Below are 11,807 nucleotides of genomic sequence, written 5' to 3'. Positions count from 1 at the left end.
TTTCTTTCTGCTCTTTCCCAGTGGGGTAGTTAAAATAAGTAAATAGCAAACACAAAACCCTTTACTCCTTATTTCAGAGGCCAGGCCACTACCCAAAGTAATCCTGGAACAACCTTTCGACTTCAGTAGCTCTCATTTCAAACAGAAGGAATTCTCTCCCAAGAAACACAGAACTGTAATCCAAAAATACTGTGGCTTGCTCCTTCTCTAGTTAATGAACTCCCTTATTTAGGTAATCCCCCACTATACACACTCTAAAATCAATCCTACAACTCTTGCAAAATGAAGAGACTCCTCATTAAAAAAGAAACATTTAATAAAATTAGTCCATCTGAAATTTCCCAATAACTAAGGTACTAGTCTTGGATGGGTTATCTGCAAAATTCCAGTTCAGAAGCCAACAGAGGCTCAGTCCAGACAGGGATGAACTGACTTGTGCTGGTTATCTAGGAGGTGCTTGCATTGCTGAATTGAGTTGCTGGAAGGGAAATAAAGGTGGAGAGGGTAGACCCCACAGGCCTGGCCACCAGTCGGTTTCAGGCACCTACACAGAACTGTCCACACAGTCAGCTGTGACTCCCAGCTGGAGGCCTCTGCCCCTCCCCCAAGCTTCTTTCCGAGAGGCAGTCATCTCTGGCGAAACATTCGTATCACAGCCCAGGCGGTAGCAGACAAGCCTATGAATAAAGATGGAGGAATAGATGGGAAAGCCCGTGACTTGGCAGCAAAAGGGCACCCAAGCAAATTAAGTGACCAGTCCCTCTCCCGTCAAAGCCTGGAAATCAACAGTCACGTCTGAAAAGTCCTGGGCTAAGCACCAAGCTGGAAAGGTAACAGACGACCACTCTGCCGCGGCGGTGAGGGCCTCTGCCGGCCGCTCTCTGCACCAACTCACCTTGAGGGCCGCAGGGCCGTCCGACCCCTGGGCATGGGCTGCACCCTCAGCCGCCTGGCAGCAGCAATTGCAGGGCGGGAGGCCGGTCTCCTCGGAGGGGATCCCGTCTCACCGCCACCCCGCGGCTCAATTGATAGGAGCGGATGGGTAACTAGCTCTGGAGCAGGGGCCGCGCCCCCACGCCAAGGCCACTGGAGAGACCGAAAGCGGTGTGGGAGCAGAGCTGCGCCGGCAGGCCAGGTGCTTCTACCACAGAGGACAGCCTGTCTTTCCAACCTCCCCGTAGGTGAAATAGAAACGCAGGCCTGCAAGGCCCGCGGCTGCAGAGGCCGGAAGCAAACGCGCGGCGAGGAGAGGCCGGGGGGTGTGGGGGTGAAGGGCCGGGGATGAAGGTTACGGCTCGGGGGCCGCCGCTCAGCTCTTTCCGTGAGGGCTGTGGTGGCCCTTAAAAGGGCCTTTGTGGTGGCATGGGGAGGGCCGGGGGCGGCCCGACTCCGGCGGGGCCTCCCTCAGTACTCCTGAGAGGCCTGCGTGGCCTTCTTGCCGCCCGCAGGCGCCTTAGGCCCAACGGTGGCGCTTGTCTTCTTGGGCAGCAGGACGGCCTGAATGTTGGGCAGGACGCCTCCCTGGGCGATCGTCACGCCACCCAGCAGCTTGTTGAGCTCCTCGTCGTTGCGGATGGCGAGTTGCAGGTGGCGAGGGATGATCCGCGTCTTCTTGTTGTCGCGGGCCGCGTTGCCCGCCAGCTCTAGGATCTCAGCGGTCAGGTACTCGAGCACCGCGGCCAGGTACACCGGAGCGCCGGCGCCCACACGCTCCGCGTAGTGACCCTTCCGCAGCAGCCGATGAACGCGGCCCACAGGAAACTGGAGGCCCGCGCGCGATGAACGCGACTTGGCCTTAGCGCGGGCCTTACCGCCGGTCTTGCCGCGCCCCGACATGCCGCGCGAGGTAGGATAAGCAAAGACGAAAAAGCTTCTCAACACTGAAAATCACAGCAGCCAGCCGCAGTCCAACTGCCGTCGCACGCGCCGTGGGGCCACTTTTATAGCCCCTAGGACACACCCCCGCACCTTCCTGATTGGCTCTCTTCTCTAATACCTGCCTCCGATTGGCTACTGTTAACCCTTTGATGACGCTTCTCGAAGGAGGAAGAGCGCCTGCCGATTGGTCGAATTTGAAAACCCTTAGCCCGGGGGAAAAGGCGAGGAGGAGAGGCGCACCGCAGACGCCCAACCTCCCCAGATGTAGCCAATCCATGTGAAGCGCGCGCGATTTAAACGCTACAGTGGGAGACCAGACCGGAAGACAAAGTGGGTGGAGTTTAAAACCGCCTAAAAAGCCTCTGGGAAATCCGGGCTGGCCTAGGATTTTTAAAGAAATGGAGTGAACACTAAGACCACCGCTGCTTACCCTTCCAGGTCTGGTTACTTCTCATTCTGTCCTCCTATCGGGCAAAGGGCGAATGAAAAAGGGAAGAAATGAGTCACCTAAAAGTATGAACCTATGCCTGAAATTAGATAACTCCAATCTTCTGGTCCTCAACGCCACCCAAAATATCATTATTTCAATATTTATTCAACATGGGCTATCTGTTCTCAATTCTTTCTGTTCACTTCTTGGTAGAAGGGGTCCGGTGTAATGAAAAGGATGGAGCAGAGAAATAGGTATCCTTTTGGGGATGCCCTCACTAACCCTTCCATCCTACCCTAAAATGCCCATACAGGAAAAATACCTTCAGGAACAATAAAAAGACATCACTTTATTGTCAACATTGGGAGCACCTGGCTCCTGGTCTGCTCTTACTAATCAGAACACTTAATTTGTAGTCAAATGTCAAGTCACCTTCAGGTCTGTGTCTCTGTCCCCAGCCCAGGTTCTATCCCAAGGCCTGGCATTTTCCTTGGCTGTCAGGACTCTGAGAGTTGAGTTGTGGATAACTGCATAAAAGCTGCCATATCCTACCTCAGGGCAGAAACAGGATGAAGAGGAAGAGAATGGCAAGTTGAAGAAAGCCATAGGCAAAGCCCAACCAATAGTCGTTAAGAGGGCATCATCAGGGACGGGAAAAGCTGAGAACAAATTCTGGAAGAATGAAGTGTGGGAGAGGCCTGCACTGGGAGACAGTCTTGGTTCAGAAAAAGCTCAGCCTGAGTCGGGAACCCTGGAGATTTCGAGGTAGAGAGCAATGATCAGGGGACTCAGACATCATAGAAGAGTCGGACAAGCTGGTACCGAATGGAGAAGGTGACAACACTGCCCAGGATCTGTAAGAAGAAAAGGATTCAAGTGAGAACCACAGAGAAAGTGAGACAAGAAGGAGGTGGAGACCCCATCCTCAACCTCACCTGCAGCAGCAGCAAGAGCAATGTGAGGTTTCGCTCATACATGGGTCCAAAGATTTTGAGCAGCAAATTGATGAGGGTCATGTTGTTGCACTCGGTGAAGGCACCATCCTCATTCTCATTCTGCCGCACTGTCAATAGCCGGAGGCTCTCTGCTACCTGGAGGGGCCAGAGGTGGAGAGAACTGCAGCTAAAACCTATGCTTCAGGAATGTGGATCTACCTACTGCTTCCACATTCCCTTTGATCTAAGGCAGCCCCAGGGTTCCCATGCCCCGAGTTCAGGATGGCTGCCTAAGGCCTTACCTCCTTGTCACTCTGTTACCTTTAGAATAAAGGTGCCCAAGAAAGAGAGGCTCTTGGTCTTGAACTTGGAATAGCTCATCTCCAGTTTGCCTGTTTTGGTATTGAGTCTGTGGGGTGGGGTGGGGTGAGAAGAGAGCTTTATGTGACTGTGACATTACTTAAAGAACTCTCCTCCCAGTGGTTAATCAATAGGAAGAGAAGTGACTGTGGAATTAAACAATATGAGATCTATTTCTGGCTCTGCTGCTTACTACTGTGTGATCAGAGCTACTCTGAATTTTAAATGAGTTTATGTAAGTAAATTGCTTTGTAGATTACAAAAGGGCTACCCACATGGAAAGAGTTAGCCCTTCTTTGGGCACACTCACTCTCTTTGCAAGCAAATGTATAGGCTGGCTTTAGACATCCCAAGTGAAAAGATTTTGATGTCCCTTCAATGGCTACCCTTTTCTACCCTGGTACCCAAGGCGGCTACCTGGGTATACGGTGGCGAGGGCAGGGGATGATGTGCAGGAGCTGAGGCAGTGAGTAGAGGAAGTTGAACACCTGGGGCATGAAGAACAGTAGCATGGTCTTGCTGAAGTGTCCCAAGATGCCCACCACGGCAAAGGTCATGCCAGCAAAGTAACAGAAGGTATCTCCCACAAACACCTGTGATGGGTACCTGTGGGGGGTGGGGGTATCTAAGCCAATGGCAAGAAGCATTACCAACCCTTTCTCTCACCTCTCACACTGGCCAGTAGGTAATCCTGACCCTAGTTTTGACTCAGGAGACTCCAGTTCTTCCAGCAACTTTGTAGCACACAGAGACCTGAATTCATCAATACCTGAGGGTTCTTGCCCCAAATATTGCAGGGCAGAGAGCAGTTTCCGAATTCTAACAATTGAGGACCCAGAAGATACTCAACACGGGTTTAGCCTCTCCATCAAGAGGTGGGCCATGATCAGGACCACACATTCACACAGTTCTCTCCCTTAGCCTACTTACCAGTTATGGTAGAGCAGTCCCAGGGTGGTGAAAAAAAAAGGTATCATGAAGTAGAGGGAAAAGACATGATCATCCCGACAGTCACCTTTGGGAGCAAAGAAAAAAGGAAGAGGGGGAAAGTTAATAGCTACTTGGTTCTATTTCTGTCTGTCCAACCTATCTCTAAGTTCTGTTCCAAGCAGCATCAACCTCTCCCAAATCACATTCAAGTACTCACTAACCCTCTCATGTCACCCTAGCAATTCTGGATATACCACCCCTTTCACAGAGCCTTCCTAAACTAATTACTGTTTTAAATTTGGTTTAGGACTTTCAGACCTGGGTTTGAATATGAGCCTTCTTTCCTTGCTGTGTGGCCTTGATCATGATACATTCAACTTCTCTAAGCCTGTTTCCTCATCTCTAAAATGGAGGTGATAACACCTGCTCCATAGAGTTTTTATGAGGTTTAAATGAGATGTTTGAAAAGTGCTTTAAATAAAATTTTTTTAAAAAATGATAATAAAGAAAACACAAAATGAAAAGTGGTTAACTTTAATAAGCGCTTGTTGATACCCAATGCCCAAAGACCACCAGAAGCACATCTATAGTCAAAGTTGGGTTGTTAACTTGTTGCAGCAGGAAGACTGTGGAAATCCATGCTGTAAAGGGAATGACACAGCACCTCAGTAAGAGGGTGTCAGGAGAGCTTGTTAAAGGATTTGTTTTGGGTAATTTGGGGAAGGATGCAAAGAAGCAGAGTTTTTCTCTGAACTGAGAGCTATCAGAAAGCAGGAATAATTCTATGGGTGAGCATCTTAATAGTTTTTATCTAAGAAGTAGGAGGAACTGCACTATTATTGGAAAGAAGCTGCAGTCACTCACGTTAGCCAGGAGAGGAGGATGTTTGGTCATTTTTGTGGTTTGCACAGTGTTCCTGTGGTTCTGCCTGTTCTCAGATATGATTATAGAGGGGTCTGGTCTTTGTCTTGCATCAGTACAATCACAATGTGAGCTTGTCTGATTTGGGGGTTCTATGAAATTGTTTATGTTCAACAGAAGAATACCACGGCCTAACTATTAGTATCAATGCAGTGACAGATGACAGGGCTGCTATTTCTCTTACAATCAATATTAGTTATTATTTGCAAAGCAAATAGCTTCTTTTTTCTTCTATAATTAATCACATATTGCTTCTGAGTTACCCAAAGTCATATATCAGGCAACTCACCAAACACTCAGACTTCTTTCTCATTCTTCTGCCAAGCCACCTACCTCCCAGCTCTACCAGGTTGAAGACAATGATGGAAGCAGAAATGACTAGTGACTGGCCAGCCTCTAGCCCATTGATTCCTGCCAGAATATTGATGGCATTGGTACAGAACACTGCCAGCAGCCCCATGTAGACATAGTACAGAATGCCTGGTAGAAAAGACAGTATGAAAAGAACTAGTGCCACCTATGGAAAGTGGATTGAAGAATATTCTTCTGAGGGGCATGGTAAGGAGAGTGGACAAGATGAGGGACAGAAGGCAGAAGAAGACACAGGAGTGGAACAGGAACACTGGAGAAGAATGCAGGGCATCAGGAAGGGTGTTCTGATAGATATCTGATATATCAGGAAGGGTATTCTGCTGGATATCTGCTGACCTGAAGTAAGGGCCAGAGGGGCACTAAGTGGCAGGGCTACTCACCTAAGTCCAGATGCAGGCCAAGAATTGGACGGAAGGGTTTGGGTACCACAATGGTTGTGTTGCCAAAGTTGGTGAAATAGACCATGAGTAGTGGTAATGAGGCAGCTGTGGGCAGCAGCAGCTTATGGCGCCAGCGCAAATTCAGTACATCATCCGCAAAGCCCAGGAAAATCATGCAGCAGATGGCAAGGAGGGCACCTATCAGGGCCACAAACTGGGGGAGGCTCAAGCAGGTCATCACTCAACCCTCCTCCCACTCCACCTCTTCTCCCAAGAATTCCTGTTTTCCCCAAGTCCAAATAACCCCAACTTTCTCAAGTTACTCCCAGCTCCCATCCATAGGCAACCACCCCCAATCCCCCACTTACTTCATGGTGGGGGAAGGCCTTACACTGCTCCTCCACGAAGCAGTTCAGGAAGGGAAAAGGGATGAAGCAGAAGAGGATGATAAGGAAAACAGCACCGCTGATCACTCCCTGGGACTCTGGGCTGCGACCCAGGAGCAAAAGGGATTGGGAGAGGAGGGAACAGGGGAGGAAAGGGGGCGCGGTTACTCACCAGTGTCGGCTCTACAGTAATCCAAATTGTCTTCTTCCCAGTTTTGTTTGGGGTGGAGGGCCCCCACCTATACCGCTTCCCCACTGCTAACCCGTTCTGCTCATCACCTCCCAGAGTCCCGGGCTAGCCGGGTCAACGCTGCAACTCTGCGCGTCGTCCAGCTCTCAGTCCCCGCCCCTTCGCTGCTCAACCCTGGCCCCCGGACCCGCACCCGCGTACCACCCCTCACATCTGCTGGCGGCTGGATTTGTTGAGGTCTTGCCCACAGAGGCGCGCAGCAATGAAATGGTCACGGAAGGCCGGGATGAGGGTAACCGTGGCCACGAATCCCAGTAGCGAGCCGATCAAGTTCACCAGCAGCGGCAGCGGCAACTCCGGGAAGGCCCACATGGTGACCCGCCCGGACCGCCTCTTCAGCTAACGGGCAAGCTGGGCAGAAGTCCTGCGGCCTCAGCAGTAAGGGGTGGTCCCTCCGCACGGATCGGGTCTTCCCACGCTAAAGCCTGAGCTTAAACCCACTAACTCTGACTTGAGCTGTCCGCGGAACTCCCGCCAACCTCTATGAAACAACCTTGGCTCTTCGCAGCTGCCACTGTTTCTTCCCGGATCTTGTTCTCAGAGCAACTATCGCCGTGGAAGGCGCCGGAAGCCATTTTTAATATGGGCAGAAGAAGTATTATTTAAAAATACGTCCTTCGCACGAGGGTGCAGCCATCATGAGAGCATTGGAAAAGTAATTTAAGAAAAACAAACAATAGCGGATACTTTCCTAATATCAGATTAAAGAGTATAGCCCAGAGCGGAAAAATTTCTTGCCCACTTCCAAGATGAATGCCTCCTCAAACCACGTGTCTGGCGCGGCTTACACTCTGGTTCCACGTCAGGTTTAGCTCGGTCGGCCCCTGTAGAGCACATTTAAAGGGCCAGTACCCTGTGCTTAATTTGGGATACTTCAGGAACCAGGAAGGTGGCTAAGGGAAGCAAGGGAGTAGGTAGGAAGGACGAGGATGAGGAACAGCGTCTGCTTCTTGTAGGAAAGCTGTGGGCAAGGTAGTCACAAATCAAGGTAAACATAACTCAGTTCCCAGAAACGCTGCTACAGTTTGGAAGGATGATGTAAATTCTAAAGCAGGAGACACTTGAAAAGTCCCTCCCACTCCATGTTTTTCTTATCCTTGAACCAGGTACTTTTTCTTCAGCATCCCACCCACCTCCTGCCTCCACCAGTAGTTGCTGGGCAACCCAGCGGGGTGCTTTGCCACAGAAGGGGCTGGGAGTGCCCTCAGGTCTTGGATTTGACTGGGTAGTTGATGTTCGTTGGTTCTGGATCACTGCAAGTGTCAGACTCCCAATCCGAGAAGGTGGAGACTGAGGCATTGGAAAAAGCTAAGGAGGGAGAAGAACCAGGCTTCTTCCTACACGTTGTGCCTCTTGCTTAGCACCTGCTTCCCTGCAAGTAACATTTTCACCAGCATCTTCATTTGCTTTCATTCTTCTGCAGGCTCTTATTTGGCAAATGATTTGCATTCTTCAGAGGGAAAATCACCACCACCGAGTTAGGGAGAAGACTCAGACATCCTGGCATTTGTCCATTCTTTCGAATATGCATGTTCTCCAGGAGGCAGGGTTGGGTGGACATTCTGTAGGCTGAAAAGCTCCCAAAACCAGGTGTGAAATGACCCTTCTACTTGGAGGTAGCTTCTAGTTTATTCATAATGTATACATACGCACACCAAGTAATCCCAGTAATTTATTTTATAATGCTTCATCGTTTCCAGTACTTATTATCCTGCTGGTATTGTTTTTCTGTGTGTCTGTGTGTGTGTTGTGCCTCTCAGACTGGAAATTCCCTGGAGGCAAGTGTTTTCTATCCTACAGGGTGTCCCCATGGGGCTCAGGATAACAGATGTCTGTATATAAGTCATCATCAATCATAATGAGTCTGAGTCTCTGAAAGAGGTACAGAGGACAGTAGGTGCACATGAAAGGAACAATTAATTGTGAACAAGAAAGTGAGAGGAAGAGTAGTATCTCAAAAGATTTCTAAAGATGGTAAGAGTAGAAGGGCCTTCCAACCAGGGGGGAAGAAAATGCCAGAAGCAGGTGGAAAGGAGGAGGTGTGGGATACCCAAAGGAGGCAACTGCTTTGCCTCTCTAGAGATGCCCTGTATATTCAGATATCTTGTTGTTCTGGAGCAAGCTGAGACTCCCTGGAGTTCTGAGAGGTAGACGGTGTGTATTTCCTTTTTTGTTAGGAGGTCAGTCCTATTAAATTTTCTTTCTTAGCCTGACATTGGGAAACTTCATTTCTTTCTTCTCTGGAGGTCATTAGCATTTCTCCCTACCACTGCCACCATCAGAAGAGGGTAGGAGGACATATTCAAAGGCAAGACACTAGGGAGCCATCATCCCCTTGTACATTTTAATGTACAGTAATTAGAACATGATTACTGGGATGGTTGCTGTATAATCTGAGTATTTTTGTTCCCATGATGGCAAATGTCCAGTTGATGATAAGACTAGTTAGATGGAGGAAAAACAACACATGACTATTGACCTCACTTGAATTTTTGTTCCTTTTCTGGTGAAAATTCAAAGCATTTGCCTGAATGCTAAAGCTAGCCCTGGGACTCACTGATCTGCTGAGTTGTCAGTGGCCTGGCTGGTTGCTTGGCATGAGTAGACAAGGTCTGAGCTACACATCCAAATCTAGCCCTGAGTGCCCCCCAGTGAACAAAGCTGATCCATTATTAAATCTAAATGCCAGACAAAACCTGTTCCAGAAAGTTTCCACAGTGCTTCAAAGACCATGAGCCAGCTTTGGATAGTCTGGGGGCTGTAACACTTGTAGGACCATATTTGTGGCCCTGTCCATGCAGTTGGGTTACTCTTTTTCCCTTTCTTCCTGCCTTTCCTCTATCAGTCTAACAAAAATTATCAGCTGAAATTGAGCCCCAAGATCTCCTACTCCAGTATAGTAGTGTGAATGATTATCCAAGATGACTACAACAGAGGAAGGCTTAATATTTACATGTATATTGGAATATTTTCTGTTAGATGTCTTAAAATTACAGAGATTTTGCTACATGGGAAATTCCATTACATAGGAAACTCAAATTCTATGAGGGACACAAAGTGACATAAATGCAGTTGCTTCCCACAGTGAGTCTACTTCAGCATATTTAAAGCACATTTGTTGAATATGAGGGCAAGTGATAAGTAAGACATGGTCCCTACTCTTGAACAACTTACTGACAGGTGGCAAAAGCAGATGTGTAAACAACCAGCTAGACTATAAGGCAGAATGAATTGAGTGCTGCAGGTCTAATAGCATATGGAAGGAAGTTAGGAAGGACAAACTAGGGAGAGTCATATGAGACTGAATTGTGAAGCATTATCTGGCAGCATAGACCAAGTACTTAGCGGAGGAGTTGAGAGAATAAATCCAAGGTTTCAGAGAACTAAGGTTCTCTACAGAAGGGTTCTTGCAGGAAGAAAGTCTTACACTGGACAACTTCCTGCAGAACCTGCTCTCCCAGTTCTAGCTGTGCTGCCCACTGACAGCTTCTTCCTGGCCCCTGAGTTCTGGCCCAGAGTTCTCTTTCCCCTTGATGTCCTGTTCCCACCCTCCCCTGAGATTAAAATCCCAGATTGTAGGAATTTCCACTGTTTTATGTAGCTCAGGGATGACGCATGGGCAGGGCCACAAGTGTACACCATTACCCCCATTTTTCCTTATAGTGAAATCCAGGATGCCCAGGCTATCCCATCATCCCCTTTTGCTTAGATACTCTGTTGATGACTGCCACATCCTGCTTAGTCCTGCCTAGCCCTGCAACCTCATCCTTTAGAAGGCATTGTTTACTCCCAATTGGTCATTCCTCAGACTACTAACTAGATTTCAGAGAGTCCTTGCTTACCTCTTAAGGGACTGTGCCAAAGACCTTCCAATATGTATGTGGACAAGAAGGGGCTTTGGATTGGCTAAGATCAGTGTAGTATCTGTTCTTATCAGTTTAATATCTGACATGTCCTCTACCCGAGGACAATATAATAAATGGATTTTGGAGCAGGGAGATGGAACAGGAGCTTGCTCGGTCCACTCCATACATCGACTGGTATTGCAGTATGTCTGGGAACAGTGCAACCCTCCCTCAAAAAAAAAGAAAATTAAAAAAATTAAAGGGGGCTTTGGGGGAATGGGGATTCCTTTGAATCATTTGGTAATTATTTCCTTCCCTTGTCCACCCCTTACCCCAACCTCTGGAAAGCACTGACCAGGCCCAGTCCTATAGGGATTAAATCCACACTCTCAAATTTAGGAAAAGGGATAGCTTCTAAGGCCAGAGGTTGGGCAGACTGACCTATAACACCATTTCTTGGCTTGTTGGTATGTCACAGACTTTATTTGGATGGCAAGGTCTTCTGGGTGACCTATAGATTGCCAGCTGCTCCCCCACCCCCCCCCATACCATCCCCCTCTACACATGTTCCAGAGGCCTGAGCTGTTACTATGGAAATATATTACTTTAAAAAACAGAAGCACCCCGGGTTGGGAAATATCTCTAGAACAAACCCACATTAGCAAGGAGGTTAATAGGGCTGTTCCTGGGTCCTCGCCGAGGGATGGTGGCGAAGGGAATCAATATTTCATGCTCTATTCTCAGTCTCTGTTGGGCTCTCACTCTGTCTTCCCTAAGGTCCGTATCAGCTGGACCTCTGCCAGGCACTTCTCCCATCAGGAAAGGATGCTCTATATCTCCTACACAGAGCCTAGCTCTGGCAAGGAAAGGGGAACCTCCAGGCTGAGGAACCTGGGGTGTTGGGAGAACGAGGCGGTGCTTTCCACAAGGGTCACCTCCTTCTTAACCCCACAGGGGCCCCACTTACAGAAAGCTAAGGCGCGGGGGGAATAGCAGAAGCGCTAGCTTGGGTAAGTAAAGTTACTCTTGCCCACCCTAGCCATGAGCTCGGGTGACGGGGAGAACCCGGATTCCAGGATGGGGCGGAGTGGTGAAAGATCCCGCCTATTTTCCATCCCGG

General features: G+C 48.9%; 2 protein-coding genes and 1 pseudogene across 3 annotated transcripts; 1 reads left to right on the top strand and 2 right to left on the bottom strand.

The window, feature by feature from the left end:
• Positions 1-298: 298 nt before the first annotated feature.
• Positions 299-1,932, bottom strand: H2AX (H2A.X variant histone). The gene is made up of 2 exons (XM_077112696.1): positions 896-1,932; positions 299-677 (listed from the first exon to the last, which is right to left on the bottom strand). The coding sequence occupies exon 1, from the start codon at positions 1,834-1,836 to the stop codon at positions 1,405-1,407; it is 432 nt and encodes a 143-aa protein (XP_076968811.1). The 5' UTR covers positions 1,837-1,932; the 3' UTR covers positions 299-677; positions 896-1,404.
• Positions 1,933-2,637: 705 nt separating this feature from the next.
• On the bottom strand, positions 2,638-7,609 carry DPAGT1 (dolichyl-phosphate N-acetylglucosaminephosphotransferase 1). Of its 2 annotated transcripts, XM_077112690.1 has the most exons (9): positions 6,994-7,609; positions 6,575-6,695; positions 6,207-6,420; positions 5,788-5,934; positions 4,534-4,618; positions 4,021-4,209; positions 3,565-3,652; positions 3,244-3,399; positions 2,638-3,162 (listed from the first exon to the last, which is right to left on the bottom strand). In XM_077112690.1, the coding sequence occupies exons 1-9, from the start codon at positions 7,152-7,154 to the stop codon at positions 3,097-3,099; spliced, it is 1,227 nt and encodes a 408-aa protein (XP_076968805.1). In that variant the 5' UTR covers positions 7,155-7,609; the 3' UTR covers positions 2,638-3,096. The 2 variants fall into 2 exon arrangements, with proteins under 2 accessions (XP_076968805.1, XP_076968806.1); XM_077112691.1 differs by lacking the exon at positions 2,638-3,162 and having other exon boundaries at positions 3,287-3,399; positions 3,546-3,652.
• Positions 7,610-10,704: 3,095 nt separating this feature from the next.
• Positions 10,705-10,916, top strand: LOC143645436 (U2 spliceosomal RNA; annotated as a pseudogene).
• Positions 10,917-11,807: the final 891 nt, after the last annotated feature.

The sequence above is a fragment of the Tamandua tetradactyla genome, chromosome 8, assembly GCF_023851605.1.
Source record: "Tamandua tetradactyla isolate mTamTet1 chromosome 8, mTamTet1.pri, whole genome shotgun sequence".
NCBI classification, from domain to species: Eukaryota; Metazoa; Chordata; class Mammalia; order Pilosa; family Myrmecophagidae; genus Tamandua; species Tamandua tetradactyla.
This window is presented reverse-complemented; position numbering and strand designations above follow the sequence as displayed.